This window comes from Loa loa (genome assembly GCF_000183805.2).
Source record: "Loa loa unplaced genomic scaffold supercont3.87, whole genome shotgun sequence".
In the NCBI taxonomy this organism is placed as follows: Eukaryota; Metazoa; Nematoda; class Chromadorea; order Rhabditida; family Onchocercidae; genus Loa; species Loa loa.
Genome location: NW_018108267.1, coordinates 72,390 through 87,051, shown reverse-complemented (window position 1 = coordinate 87,051; position 14,662 = coordinate 72,390). Strand labels below are relative to the sequence as shown.

Here is a 14,662-nt window from a genome sequence, read left to right as displayed (position 1 = left end):
AAATTTTGATTAAGATATTATAGCTGAAGATTGTTGAGGTATGTAGCCAGGCTAATCATTCCGTCTAATGGAATATGCTATTTTGGCTATACTATCTTAGACCTTTTTTAACAATAAATTAAATGATAAAAGCAATATTTTGTTTTTCTTTGTAAAATTAAAAATTTTTGAAATGTAAGGAATTTTTAAGCCTAATTTTTAATTAAAAAAGATGATAATTAAATTAATTAAATTATAATTGAAGGCAGATGGACATGCAGTTCAAGAGATTGCTGTAGTTGTGCGAAACTTATATGAAATAACTCGTCATCCAAATGGTTTAGATCAAAATGCGACAATTAATTCGATGAGAAATATTATGCTTGGCAAAATAAGTTTATTTTACAATTGTAATGATGGAAAATTATTGTATTTTTGAAAGTATCATGCCCAACGTGATACAGAGTTGCAAATTTCTCGTTATTGCCAAATCAAACTTGAGTAATTAAACCATTAGGTAAACGAAATAATGTTAGGGTACCACAACCGTTAACAATTACAAAACACAAATTAATGCATGAAGTCAATTTAAAGGCATCACAAAATGAATTTCGAAGAGAAAAATCTGGAGAATAAAAGAAAGAATGAATGTCTGCTGAGTTTATATCTATCAAAGAATGGTTTTACGATTACACGGATTAGCGCCTTCGTTAGCCTTTTGTTAGCGGCTAAAGCATTCCTTGTTAGCAAAGATTGATAAAGTTTGTTTAACGTACATAGTAATAGGGATGTTTGAGTACATTGCTGAACATATATATATATTTCTATGCAATGATAGCGCCCCACTCATACAGATGAGAATTTGGATGATTATGATCTTATCACGACCCAACATGATACATACTAATTAGTACATTACTATACATTAGTACATTACAATATATTCATTTATGATTCTTTATATTGTCCTTTCTCACGGAACTTTGTCACATTTATATGTGACAATTTTTTTTTTTAAAGTGTAATGGGTAAAGTCACGTGTGTGTTCTTCTAAAGCATTTTGCATATTTGTAGTTGTAAATGTGATAAATTTCCCGTTGTTGATTAATTGATAAATGTAATACCGGAAAAGTAAGAAGGTAGTTTTAGGGAGAGGAATTACAGAAATGTCGACAATTAGCATTACAAATTGCAAACCATGGCGCAACCCTGTATGACCTTTTGGGAAAAGAGGTCATTGCAAGGGTAAAACTTGATTTATCAATAAAAAGGCTTATATTCCGGAAGTAAACTAATGGTGATGAACAACGAAAGGAGGATATATTGAAATGTAAAGCGAATTTATTTTTTAAAAAAAATTTTAAAGGAAACTTTCAGAATGAGCGAAACAAGGCGTTATCATTCTCCTTTAATTTATCAGATGGTGAAAAAGCCATTCTACAAGCTGTTCAGATTATACAGGTACCTTATCAATTATCATTTGAAATTATATGAAACTTCTTATCTATGCATCCTTGATTTTCTCAAGATACTAAACAAATAATTATCGAAGAAAACGTAAAAATTATTGTCTTCACAAATTTCTACTTTTACATTCGCATCTTTCACCTTCAAGATTTGATTGCTTCGCATCTTATTCTTTCATCGTCTCTCCTCTAAAATATAAACTTGTCATATCATTGTGACAGTCACACGTAAACACGTAAATGAGCAAAAGAAGAGATGGAACTATTTCTTATTAATGAATGGTTAAAGGTTACATTTGGCTGTAAATAAGCTGAAATGAAAATATATTGGAAATAATCATTAATTTAGACTGAAAAGTTTGCTTAATTAAGGAAGAATTATCCGTAATAAATCACAATTTGCAAAATGTTAGTTCTGATGAGGCGGCATTGGACGCTAAAATTGAACGTCGAAAAAAGGAATATGATCAACAGCAAAAACGCTTGGCTAAATTACAGGTATTCAAATTTTACTTTCATATTTCTACTCCACAAATTCGATAATCAACAACGAATAGATTGAGTATTAATTTGAAATCATTGCCTCATTAATCTTATCAAAACTAAGAATGATTACAGTTGAGAAATAAAAAAAACGACCCAAACTAATACAGTCAGTGTATGTGGTTTTGTTTTTGAACCAAGAAAATTATTTAGGATGAATGAATTTTATTCATTTATTCAAATTAAATTTTAAATTTTAATTATAATTACTTTTCATATAATTAAATTTAAAAATATAAAAAGGATTACATTGCAGTCATTTCGTCCTCAATGTATGGATGAATATGAAAAATATGAAATGAAATTAAAACAATTATATGCCATATATGTATTGAAGTTTAGAAATGTAGCATTTTTACAAGGATTACAGGTATGTTTGATAGTTTAAAAAAAAAACAATTTTATTTTCAATATTTTTCTCTAATAAAAAAAAAAAAACGAATAATTAAAAGCTTTTCACTTTTCTTTTTTTATCATAGAAAAAAAAAGAAAATTATTATTAAATGAAAATTACCTTAGAATGAATTTGATCACGCAGAACAGCAACGTAATGCAGATGCTGAACAGAATATGCGCAATATGGTTGAGCGTATGCGTGCACAAGAATTGATACTTCGTGAAGCACAGTAAGATATTTTTGTTATTAAATTCATCAAATTTATTGTGAAAAGTTGGATGACGAAAATATTTCAAATGATTTTATAATTTTACTAAGATCGATAAAATGAAATTGTCATTGAAGATTGACAAGTATAAATGAATGAAATCTTTCAGGATGGCTGGATTAGATGAAGAAATAAATTCAACGAAACCAAGGGTCAAAGGTCTTTAAAGCATATAATTTCATGCTAATCTGAATTCCTCATTTGTTCAAGAAATATTCAAAATGACATGTGTCACTTTGCTATTATTTTCATTCCGTTTCCTTTTAAGGATCAAAAGTATTTGGTAATATGATTGGAGCAGGAATCAGCGATGATGATAACGATGATGATGATGATGATGATGATGAGGAGGAGAACGATCAGGAAAATGATGTTTTTTATGCGGATGATGATGATGCTGATGATGATGGTGATACCATTCCGTACCGTAATAAGCTGGTTCTCTTTTCAGATTTTTATTCGTTCATCGTTTTATCATCCAATTTTGCTTCTTTTCTTTGAATTCTTTTTAACTAAAAGTTATCATTTTCAAGAAAATTGAAGAAATTTTTCTTAGGATAAATCAAGATCGGAACGGAACAATGAAAATGCTATGAAGTTGGACCTTAGCAGCGAGGATGATTTCTGAATGACCATCTAGATCATTTGACCATTTGATGTTCATCTTGACCATTTGACCATTTGATGTTCATCTTGTCTAATTCTTTAAAAGTGACAAAAATTTGCTGAAAATATCTCATATTGAGGATTGTGAAGATTGTCAGATGATACTGACAATTTTGTCTTGTTTTTGCTTAAAGCAAATTAATAGTTCGGTTTTTATTGAATAAGTTAAAATGTTGGATGGGAAGGAAGCAAGGGATAAAAAAAACTTTCTGTATTAGTAAGGTTTCTTTGCTAGAAATGGACTGAGATAGTAAAAAGGGGCCAAGTAACGGGCCAAGTGCAAAGCTTGACCTAAACAGGTAACTGTGTGTTTAATTTTCTAAACCATTCTAATTGCGTAATTTAACAATTTCGACCAATTTTACACACATTTTTTGTCGGCCACATATAACTTTTGTATGATATTATGGATTTGTTTAACAAGAAATAAATGTATGTATATATACTTGTTTTATGATTGTTAATTTCTTGTAATTAAATTAAAAAGTCTTTCTGTTCCAGTTATATAGGAATTATTCTGGATGTTTCTGGATTTGAATCAAGTCAAGACAATCAGTCAAATATGATTGTATTGGCTGTAACGATTCATCAGAATTCGTAAACAATCACCAAATTAACGTTATCAGATAAGTTAAACGATTTCTCAGTTTATTAGAGAATTCTAAAAAATATCAAATGCGAAAACATCCGGAATAAAAAATTCCAAAATTCTCAAATGTTTAATAAAATTGCTGTTCAGAAACATTAACTGTTATTAGTGTTAATATATGATAATGACGAAAGACAAATTGATAAGGTTAACATTTTAGGATGTTAAATTGTTAAGAAAAGACACAAATATTTTGATTTTAGTAATTCAGTAAATGTGTAAATAAGTGAATTTTCATGGTACCACTGATTTATATAAAAGTGTTTAGAAAATCTAATTAAAGCAAATGACCTTAATTATCCACGAACACTGTTCTTTATAATGTAATAAATCAACATTACAATGACCGGTCTCCTCTCTCATTCTGTTCTTTTTTTTTTCATTATATCCTCTTTTAACGATTATCGCCTTCCCATTAGATGCCCCATATTCTAACTTGTGTTTTAGTCGATTCGATCTGTAAAAGAGATATTCGTCTTTTTGAGATATTCTCTTCAATTTTTTTTGATATCCTTAACCCTTCTCTGAGATGTGACAAGTAGGTGACATAAAGATGACAAACAGAATCTCTCTATGTTTTTGAAATAAATAGAATAAATATATAGCTGAAAGTGTCACCCAAATTGGAAAGAATTTTAAGCACCAATCTCAATCGATTCGTATCTAACTTCAGGCCGTGCCAATAGTGTAGTTGAGTGTTATAGTGAAATGTGGCCCGCACTTATGAGGTTGTCCGTCGGGAATTCGACTGGTAAGGGAAATGGAAGAAATAATTTGGGGTTAGGTAGTAAAAGTCAGGTAGTTGGTTAAGTGAATGTGACCTACAGAAGAATGGAGAAGGAAAATGAGATACTGTCGATAGCTCTATTCGTTTGACATAAATGGAATGTGTACAGGAACGAACTGTTGATGTGATGGGCACTGATGGTTACGGTAACAGTGCAGCGGTTACTTCAGATGGGAATGATTACTTGGATTATCTGAATAAAACCATCAGTAATATTCGTTGTGCTAGCGATTTTAATCGGGTTGCTCGTAAAGTTAGTTTTTTTTTTTTTTGCTGATAAAAGCTCAGTCTGATATATCGATTTGTTGGTGATAGTATCACAGATATTCTTCTCTTCTCTCTGTTATTTCAGTAGTCGTATAAAAAAAAGTGTGGTATATTAGGCCTCAGTACGATATAAGTCAAATTAAACTGAGAAATAATTGTAAGAAAATGGGGACAAAATACAATTCACTATTCTTAGTTACTGAATAGACTAATTATCATCTTAATTCATTGATTTATAGTAATTACTAATGAGTAATTAGATGGATGATGACACGTGATGGTAAGTGAATTACAGATACGAGCAGTATCAGCGTCAGCTGATCGAATTGTCGTGGAGATGGTGGTGGAGGAGGAGCACATTAACAGTAAGAAGACCTTACATGGGGGTCAAACTGCAGCACTGGTGGATATGATAACTGCGCGTGCAGTTGGAATGACTGTACGAGACAAAGTTATGGTTTCTGTCGAACTTGCTGTCAGGTAGTTTCACTTTCATAAAATGCTTCAGATTTCCCCTTATTACATCAACCAATGGACGTTAAGACATAAATGTTAGTGGACAGTTACGCGAGGTTTGTTGCTTACCAGTGTTTTGTTGGACTTTGTTATGCAGGCGAAAGCCTCACCAGTTTTATTTCAAGATCTGTCGAGTTGGTGACAGTATTTCGAAATGTGATGAACCTATATTATCACTGATGCATGCTTCCTTTTTCAGTTACTTGTTACCGGTGAAACTTGGTGAAACGGTCGAGATTGAAGGAAAAGTGTTGAAAATTGGTCGGAATATTGCTTTCACGGAAGCTGAATTTCGCAGAAAAGGCGATAATCGAATAGTTGCCAAAGGAAAACATACCATTGCTTTCATTCCCAAACCACCGGCCACAAACGGTGATCCATTCGAGCAGTTTTAATATCTGCATATTCCAAATGTAAGCAGTTTCCGTTCTTTACCATCTCAAAACTTATTACAACGGTTATATTACCGTCCTCACAAAATTCACGGACATGTTATCTGCCACTTCGGTAGCCGAGGCACATTTTTGCTTTGCGAACAGTTGTTCTAAGTCAAATAGCCTTTGTACGAGTAATGTTGCAAAAGTGAGCTAATTAGATAAAATAGGTCATTTATTCGAGTAAAGCCGGTTCTGGGGTGGTTTATCATGTTCGATAAACTTCCGTTATATTGTTCAGTAGGAAACGGTTCTGCTGTTCAGTAGAAACTAGATTTTTGCATCCGTGTATAAACATTTGTGTCCATGTACAGTAATTTATTACTATCCGTTATGATTGTATGTAGTGGTCGTGTGTACTTGTAACAGTTTCTGGGTGGAAATGCCCGGGAAACACTTCCCACTTTCCTTCCAGGAATTTCGAATTCCCACTGGCTATCGGCGATAAAAATGTTGTTAGCACGGCTGTCCTTGAAAGTTTCACTTTTGACGTCTCAGGATGCTGTACCTGTACCGTGATTCCAGAAGTTCCTGACCCTAGATTTCCCGCAGCTAGATTTTAATAGTACACATCCTCTGAACAAATGAAACAGCGATGTAACGATATCTTCAACCAAACTCATTCAAGGTTGCTTATCAGTCATCCACATATTGATGGCATATTATTTCCCTAGACCTTATAATTTATTCAAACGGTGTGACTATGTTTGAGTAACATTTCAAAAATTGCGATATCAATTTTAGCAACTGTAAGATAATACCAGTAGTTAATTTTTTATTCGGAAATGGATTTAACAAAAGCAACTGTAATGAAGTAACATAGAGCTACATAAACATGGACTACAGGAACACAAACCACCCGAGTAGACCGTCGAATCCCATCTCTCTAATGATTTCCTACTGTAGAGATATCCTGAATCCCAGCACAAGCATTAAGAGGAGTATTTAAGATCCTGATTCAAAAAATTCCCTACTTAATATCGTATTTACAGTTGAAATGAGTTCATTTTACGGGAGAAGTATGGCGACTCGTTAGAAATACAAAAAGAACATATCAATCGCATATTTAAAACCCATGTCAATATTTATTGGTCGAATTTTCCAAGAATATCTGCTTCTCGAAATATGTGGTACTCTTTCTCGTCAACAACAACTTTTGTGCCGCCGTATTCAGGAAGCAAAACATGGTCGCCTGCCTACAACGGAACTGCATTTTGCATCATAAAATTCTAAATAAGGCATAGTAATGCACATTAGCTGCAAACAATTAGTGAACGACTAATCTCGATCGAATCTTCCGATGAGGAAAGATTTACCTGGCTCTCTCAACTATGCTATCTGCTGCATTTAAAACAAGCAGGAACCATTTTTAATCTAGTAAACTGAATATAAATATTAGGGTAACATAACATCTTCATGTGATGAATTCTCTTCAAGCTTAATTTTCTGAAAATAAATAGTGGAAAACCTATTACCCGAACAGTCATTGGGATCAAATTTCCCTTACTATCGCGTCCACCTGGTCCAGTAGAAAGTACCGTTGCTTCCAATACTTTTCCCTGAGCTTTATCCGGAATCATAATACCACCTTTGGTTTTCGTCTCTGCTGCAAACCGCTCCACCAATACTCTATCTGCTAATGGCTTGAATGCTTTTATCAAGTCACCAAGCTGAAAGTACGTCTCTCAAGAAACGGAATTCAGCGTGGACAGTTTATTAACTCTTGCATAATTTTGGAGCCTCCTTCCCCTCGCCAGTTCCGTTTCTATAACGAATCCGTGATAACATTTTTCGTAAAGTAAGAATTGCTACCTGAGGGATGATACCTTTTCTGTGTTGTAAAAAACGGCAATATTATTTAAAATACATTTAACGTTCAACTTTATTTTGCATTGATATAGTTTAGTAACTTAATGATCAATTTTGCATCAAGCAAAAAAAAACTTACAGCTTTCCTTGCTACTGACATCGATGCCATTAAGTCCTCTTTTCTGCAAACAGTAATAACAATTAATGGTAGACACTGACACGAATTACTATATACAGGCAATTAAAATCTACTTTACGTTCAACAAGTCGGCGAGTTACCAATCTTTTGCTTGACGTCTAAGCATAATGAAGAAGGAAAGGAATGTCCAGTCCATTCAACAGGTTAACTTAGAAAGATTACGTAATTGTCCACCACCTTTTCTAACAAGTGCAAGAACAAACGAATACGGAAGACGTTAAATACGTGAAAGCACACGGATCAGCACGCCGGATCACGCGTTCAGAAATTTTCTCATCGTAAACCCAGTTTAAACACATGTATAGCCCTCACATCTCCCCAAATATCCAATGTAACAGTCTCCTCAATCCATTAGGAACTGAAGACAAACGTACAGACATGGAAGACAGACTTTACAAAAAGAGGTGGTGCACCACTGGAACATTCCAGAAGGCTCCCGAACAAACGGAATGTGTATGTGTCTGTATGTGTGAGGATAGGAGAACCTGAAGTGTAAATTACGCATAGGAGAAGTAGAGATAGCGAGAAAAAGAAAAGGAGGAAGGAAAAGAAAGCAAACGGTGAGAGAGTACAGTCTGCAAAAGAAAGACGGCTCGTCCATCTTCACCTTCCAGAACATTCTACGCTGCGCGTCGACTTCAGCAAACCATCCCTTCCCAATGTTACTGCGTGCAACTGTTAAGATATAACCTAAAATTGGCACCGTTCTCTTGTAATGCTCTGGACTGTATGTTCTTTTGGCCATTTTTGCTGATTATCTGAAAGGCCATTCGATTCAACACTATTTCCCCTTGCACCTCTTACCCAGAAGGTACCATTCAAGCAGGTATCACTTCCCATCTTTGCAAGTCACCTGCTTTCCTCATTTCTAATCTTTTGTAATCATTTCTAATCTTTTTCCACTTCCCCTTGCATCTCTTACCCAGAAGGTACCATTCAAGCAGGTATCACTTCCCACCTTTGCAGTCACCTGCTTTCCTCATTTCTAATCTTTTGCTACCACGAGATTCGACTGGGAATTGTTTTAGATTTTACGAGTAGGCCGAAGGTTTTTATCGTATACGTCGGAGGTACACTCCCAAGTGGTGGTTATTTTTTAGACAACTTATTTTGAGATTGAAAAATCATTAAGCTTTAGACAAAGTTGGCATGTATCATACAAAGATGACTGTGAAGAGCATCACTTGAGATGGAATATAACTGTTAGCAGAAGTTTTTATTTGAAGAACAGGAAACGGATTTTTGATCTGATCTGTCTATTGTGTTCTCTTTATTGTTACTTAAGATATATATATTTGAAAACTGGGATGGAGGACAGTTTAAGGGATATTTTCTACCACTACGGGCAAATTACCATTATTTAGTAAGCTTTCCGAGCGTGCACTATGTATATAATAGGCTTTCTATGGTAGGCTTTGTATAGTAGGTTTTCTGTAGTAGGCTTTCTAGATTAGCCTTGAAGTACTCGCCGGATAATGGACTTTTGGAGCAGGTTGATCGGATTTCAAGAGCTAACACTACCGTCGTGATAATTTTTTAGATCGTGCTTTGTTTATATACGATTTTATTCAATGGTTAAATTTTAGGCTTGTTAATCCAGAGTTGAAACGAAAATGTTCCGTATCAGTGGACAATCGATGGCACGGCTTGTTTCACGTACAGTGCGATCAGGTCTAAGACATTACGCCAAGGATGTGAAATTTGGTGCGGACGGGCGCGTTTCAATGTTGTATGGAGTGGATACATTAGCTGATGCAGTTGCGGTCACTATGGGACCAAAGGTTGTTGGGTGTTTTTGATATATTTTCCCGGTTCTTGTTAACTTTTGAACTATGTTAGAATTTATGATAAAATTGTGATTGCTAAAGGGAGTTGGAATTTGATGCTAAATTTGTTAAACAGTCATGGCAAGTTCGTAAAAATTTTCAGGTTTTTTCGTATAGATATTCGTATGCAAAGCTTTCACATAGTGTCATCAGTCTTATATGTCAGTGTTCCAGGGAAGGAATGTCATAATTGAGCAGTCGTGGGGAAGTCCGAAAATCACAAAGGATGGTGTTACTGTGGCGAAAGCAATCGATTTCAAAGATAAATATAAGAATGTGGGAGCGAAATTGGTGCAGGTAAGCAAAAACGCATTCACGAAATTGGTATCACTAAGCCTTGCCATGTAATAGGCGATTAAGCCAGGGGGTTTTAATGGTTAGTAGCAAAAAGTGAGTGGATTAAATTCAAATAAGCAATTAACAAGACTTTGTTTCCTGATGCAATTTTTATCACTTATCTCTATCACTGGATGAGCGGACTTTGTGGGCTGTCTTCGTTACTCGTTAGTGATGTTTATTCTCAGGATGTAGCAAACAAAACCAATGAAGAAGCTGGCGATGGTACCACATGTGCTACAGTTCTAGCGCGAGCAATTGCAAAAGAAGGTTTCGAGAATATCAGCAAAGGAGCTAACCCGGTGGAAGTTCGAAGAGGTAGAATTAGATTTTTCTAAGGGAACATTGACAGTTAACATCTGCTTTACCCTCAAGATATTCGTATTCAACTTTGTACTTTCAAATATAGCTGTTCTCGCCTAATTTCTTCTGAATTGAAGAAAAGAATTTCCAGTCATCTTAATGTAGCGAAGATTTAAATAAGTATTCCTCAGGATATCTTTTTTGCAAAAGAAATCATTTCGCTTCCTGTCTTGAGATACCGAATCATTTTATATATTGACCAAGTTTTGTGATTAGACTTTATTTGGATATGTCTCGCTATTATACAGGAGTAATGAATGCTGTGGAACTTTTGGTTACTGAATTGAAGAAAATGAGCAAAGATGTGACAACCCCGGAAGAAATTGCGCAAGTAGCAACAATCTCAGCAAATGGTGATTCCACTGTAGGGAAACTAATATCGGAAGCGATGAAAAAGGCATTTTTTTGCGTTTTACTTGACTACTTATTTTTTAAAATCTATTTTATACAATAAGGACATCCATCTTCAATATTTCTAAAACATTCTGTACTGTGGAAACATACCTAGGCCATGCCATCAGTACACTGTTTTAAAGTGCTATCCGGTAACAAAACAAATGATTCTGCAGTGTTCAACTGCTTCGCCACTCTTTTTGCCTGTATATGCCGAAAGTTATTAACGTAGGAGGAAGCCTGTAATCAACAATTACAAGTTTCAGGTCGGGAATAAGGGTGTGATCACGGTGAAAGATGGCAAAACACTGCATGATGAATTGGAAACAATCGAAGGGATGAAATTTGATCGTGGATACATTTCTCCTTACTTCATCAACACTACAAAGGGAGCCAAAGTGGAATTCGAGAAATGCCTTCTTTTGTTTTCAGAAAAGAAAATCAGTCAAGTGCAGGTAAATATGGAGACAGTCTATGTGTAACATTAATTTGCAAGCGACTGTGACAAACGAATGTACTTAAGTTTGCGATATTTTCCTGATCATTATGATAGTTCCTCAACCATTTTGGATTCTGTGGAGCCTGAAATAAAAGAACAGCATATTGGCTTCGCTAGCAAGTTCTTGCAGAAAACCGTTGTTACCTAGTCATGGTCGTTTTACACTTTACATTATTTTATCTGTACAACTGTATAGTGACATGTTTAGTCATTAGTTTCCCAACTTGTAGGTGCCGATTTTTGTGCGTTCGTTTTAGGATATCGTACCAGCTCTTGAACTGGCGAACAAATACAGGAAACCAATTGTGATTATCGCGGAGGATGTAGATGGCGAAGCACTTACTACCCTTGTGCTTAATAGGTTAAAGGTAATATTTCGAATTCATGACGCCTCATAAACAAAAAGGGAGTAGAAACTTGAAGTTCCTGTTTCCGTTATTGAATACAAAATGTAATTGTGCGGTTGGACCGACTGTTTACGGTTTTCGGAAGTTTTCTTCCAAATTCCTAATAGAAGTAGCGACTGACTGGCATTTTGACTAGATACCCAATCATCAAACATCACTAAAATGTTCAGTTTTCAGTAAACAGATATGTGCAAAGGGACTAATCCATTCTATGTGAACAGTATTGGTTTATTTTATATATTCCAGGTTGGTCTCCAAGTGGCGGCTGTGAAAGCACCCGGTTTTGGAGATAACAGGAAAAATACACTGAAAGATATGGCGGTGGCCACAGGTGGGACAGTATTTGGAGACGACGCTAATTTGCTGAAAATTGAAGATGTACAAATCAGTGATCTTGGTGAAGCTGAAGAAGTTTCTATCACAAAAGACGATACGCTCATCTTGCGTGGCAAGGTAAAGTAGATATTGCTAGACTTTGAATGTGTCTCCTATCATTTAGAAAGTGAGATGACTGAAATCCCAGTCATCTGGTGAGACGGTTTGAAGGCAGAGATAATTAAAGGGATTGTATATAAATAGGATTGCGGATTTCTGTGAACATTTGTTAGTATAAAGCAATGCTGGCAGTGAAACACGGACTGCACTGAATAACTGAAGCCATTAGCTTAATATACAAAATGTTCGAGACTTCAAAATTAAGTTAAAACTGCAAATCAGTCCAACGGTCTGCAGACACTGATATTTAGTAGTTCAAAACAATTCCTAACAATTTACATCCTACCACTTCATATAGAGATGTTAATGAAAGAGAATAAACATAATATCAAAGGTATGAAGAAGTAAAGCTTTAAATAAGCTTCCGTTCCCTACTGCTTAGAATAAACTGCGCTCTCTCTCTCTCATGACCGACTGAAGTAAAATCAAATTATCTTATATAAAAATAGTCTGAGTAGACCCACCCTTCAATAAAAAAAAATTAGAGTAGACCACCCTTTATAAAATCTTTTCCGCTTTATAAAAAATCAACGTAGCCAGTACAGTGATATCAAAATCTACTTATTCTGTTGGAGTATAAAAACCTTCAGTTTCATTCGGGGAAGATATTATATCGAGATTTCGATTCCAAAAGAATTTAAGATTGTCTTTGCTGTATTGTGGATAAGAATTTCCAAATCAAGATAATTCAAATAAAATGAATTACAAAAATCCCCAAAAAGCTTCTCTCATGTTTGAAATCAAACTATTATCAATTCCTTCAATAGTTTTCGGATTTTTTTTTACCATGTGTTAAGACGTCTAGAAAAAATGATTCCTTATATCAATCGTGATTTTGGGAATCGTTTGCAGGGAAAACCGGACGATGTGGAAAAACGAATTGCAATGATTGAAGATGAGCTGGAGCAAAGCACATCTGAATATGAAAAAGTAAATTTAAATGATTTCTAAAGTTTTTTTTTTCGGATTGTTTAGCAGGGATGATTGTTTGCGTTGTAGGGAGGAAAATTTTCTTTAAAGGATCATTTTAGGAAAAACTGAATGAGCGACTGGCAAAACTATCGAAGGGTGTTGCAGTCCTTAAGGTAGGTGGCGCTAGTGAAGTAGAGGTAAACGAAAAGAAGGATCGCGTTACAGATGCTTTGAATGCCACAAGAGCAGCCGTTGAAGAAGGTATTGTACCAGGTGGCGGTGTTGCACTCCTTCGTGCCATGAAAGCTATCGAAAATATTAAAGGAGAAAATACTGATCAGGACAAAGGTTTCTTTTTTTGTACTCCACTTAATCCATACTACCAAACTGTTTACATTTCCATAAAAGAAATTCACTGCGATCAGTTAAGGTATCCGAATAGTGCAGAAAGCAGTACGGGAACCGATCATGACAATTGTGAGGAATGCCGGTGTTGAACCATCTTCTGTTGTGGAAAAAGTACTCGCTAGCAATGAATTGCCATTCGGATATGATGCCATGAATGATGTTTTTGTGGATATGTTCAAAGCCGGTATTATTGACCCTACAAAGGTCATTCGAACTGCTCTGCAGGTAACTTTTTCTCTTTGTAATACATTTCAATTTTTGTTTTTAGGGCAAAATGGTGCATAGGTTTTTCGTCATCTCAGCTTTTGTTAAGAAATTCTTATAACAATGTTCTCAGCAACGATAGTTAAGAAATGTCAAAGGAGGAATAGGTTTCCGAAACTTCAACTTATCCCAGGATGAATACAAAAATGATTAAACATTAGATTTAGTTCTGAAATGGTCATTCAGCTGTTTAATGGCTGTATGTGGGGGCGTGGAAATTTTCCTGAGCATATTTCGTTCCTTGATCCTTTCGAAGTTATTGTCTGGATATCCGGACTCTATCATTGAATTTTAACAGTAAGGAAGTTGATTTTTAGGACGCGGCTGGTGTTGCATCACTGTTGGCCACAACGGAATGCGTAGTGACGGAGATACCGAAAGAGGAGCCTCAGATGGCAGCTGCTGGAATGGGTGGCGGCATGGGTGGTGGCATGGGAGGAATGTACTGATCTTTGGACGGGTGTTGTTTTTTCAAGTTATACTTCTCATTTTGATGTTTAATTATTACATTATAATATGTTGTTTGTTACAAGCGGACAATGAGTGTTGCAGTAGTGCGTAAGTGTTGGCCAACGTATTTTCTCAGGAACATTCAAAATCCTGAAATGTACTCATATCTTTATTTCCAGAACAGAAACTCACTCATGTAAGTCTGAAAATCAGAAAATTAGTGTCCGATTTCGTTATTTTGTTGATTTGGATAAATCCGTATGATGTTTTTGATGCATACCGATTTTTTTTTTTTATTAGTTAATTTCCTATTGTTGTCTTTTATTACG

At 35.0% G+C, this 14,662-nt stretch overlaps 5 protein-coding genes across 5 annotated transcripts in view; 4 read left to right on the top strand and 1 right to left on the bottom strand.

Annotated features, from left to right (window-relative positions):
• LOAG_10423 (hypothetical protein) overlaps positions 1–2,618 on the top strand; it is a gene marked incomplete at its 3' end in the record, with an annotated part of 4,237 nt that extends 1,619 nt beyond the window's left edge. Inside the window, exons 4-10 of the mRNA XM_020448160.1 lie at positions 245–408; positions 574–721; positions 1,129–1,224; positions 1,357–1,440; positions 1,818–1,943; positions 2,245–2,358; positions 2,508–2,618. Of these exons, the coding sequence (XP_020301671.1) occupies positions 245–408; positions 574–721; positions 1,129–1,224; positions 1,357–1,440; positions 1,818–1,943; positions 2,245–2,358; positions 2,508–2,618 (843 nt within the window). The remainder of the gene's footprint in view (positions 1–244; positions 409–573; positions 722–1,128; positions 1,225–1,356; positions 1,441–1,817; positions 1,944–2,244; positions 2,359–2,507) is intronic.
• Positions 2,619–2,763: 145 nt separating this feature from the next.
• On the top strand, positions 2,764–3,281 carry LOAG_17526 (hypothetical protein; the record flags this gene model as incomplete). Its single annotated transcript, XM_020450187.1, has 3 exons — positions 2,764–2,812; positions 2,922–3,091; positions 3,210–3,281. 3 exons carry the CDS (start codon positions 2,764–2,766, stop codon positions 3,279–3,281), a joined length of 291 nt encoding a protein of 96 aa, XP_020306171.1.
• Positions 3,282–4,849: 1,568 nt separating this feature from the next.
• LOAG_17525 (hypothetical protein) lies at positions 4,850–6,273 on the top strand (the record flags this gene model as incomplete). Its single annotated transcript, XM_020450186.1, has 3 exons — positions 4,850–5,008; positions 5,318–5,502; positions 5,738–6,273. 3 exons carry the CDS (start codon positions 4,850–4,852, stop codon positions 5,931–5,933), a joined length of 540 nt encoding a protein of 179 aa, XP_020306170.1. The 3' UTR covers positions 5,934–6,273.
• Positions 6,274–6,730: 457 nt separating this feature from the next.
• On the bottom strand, positions 6,731–8,279 carry LOAG_17524 (hypothetical protein; the record flags this gene model as incomplete). The annotated part of the gene is made up of 4 exons (XM_020450185.1): positions 6,731–7,168; positions 7,448–7,642; positions 7,921–7,963; positions 8,206–8,279. The coding sequence occupies 4 exons, from the start codon at positions 8,277–8,279 to the stop codon at positions 7,058–7,060; spliced, it is 423 nt and encodes a 140-aa protein (XP_020306169.1). The 3' UTR covers positions 6,731–7,057.
• A 1,314-nt stretch (positions 8,280–9,593) lies between these two features.
• LOAG_17523 (chaperonin Hsp-60) lies at positions 9,594–14,535 on the top strand (the record flags this gene model as incomplete). The annotated part of the gene is made up of 12 exons (XM_020450184.1): positions 9,594–9,761; positions 9,981–10,103; positions 10,331–10,460; positions 10,754–10,902; positions 11,165–11,353; positions 11,655–11,765; positions 12,051–12,257; positions 13,152–13,229; positions 13,331–13,559; positions 13,642–13,844; positions 14,201–14,343; positions 14,513–14,535. 11 exons carry the CDS (start codon positions 9,594–9,596, stop codon positions 14,330–14,332), a joined length of 1,719 nt encoding a protein of 572 aa, XP_020306168.1. The 3' UTR covers positions 14,333–14,343; positions 14,513–14,535.
• Positions 14,536–14,662: the final 127 nt, after the last annotated feature.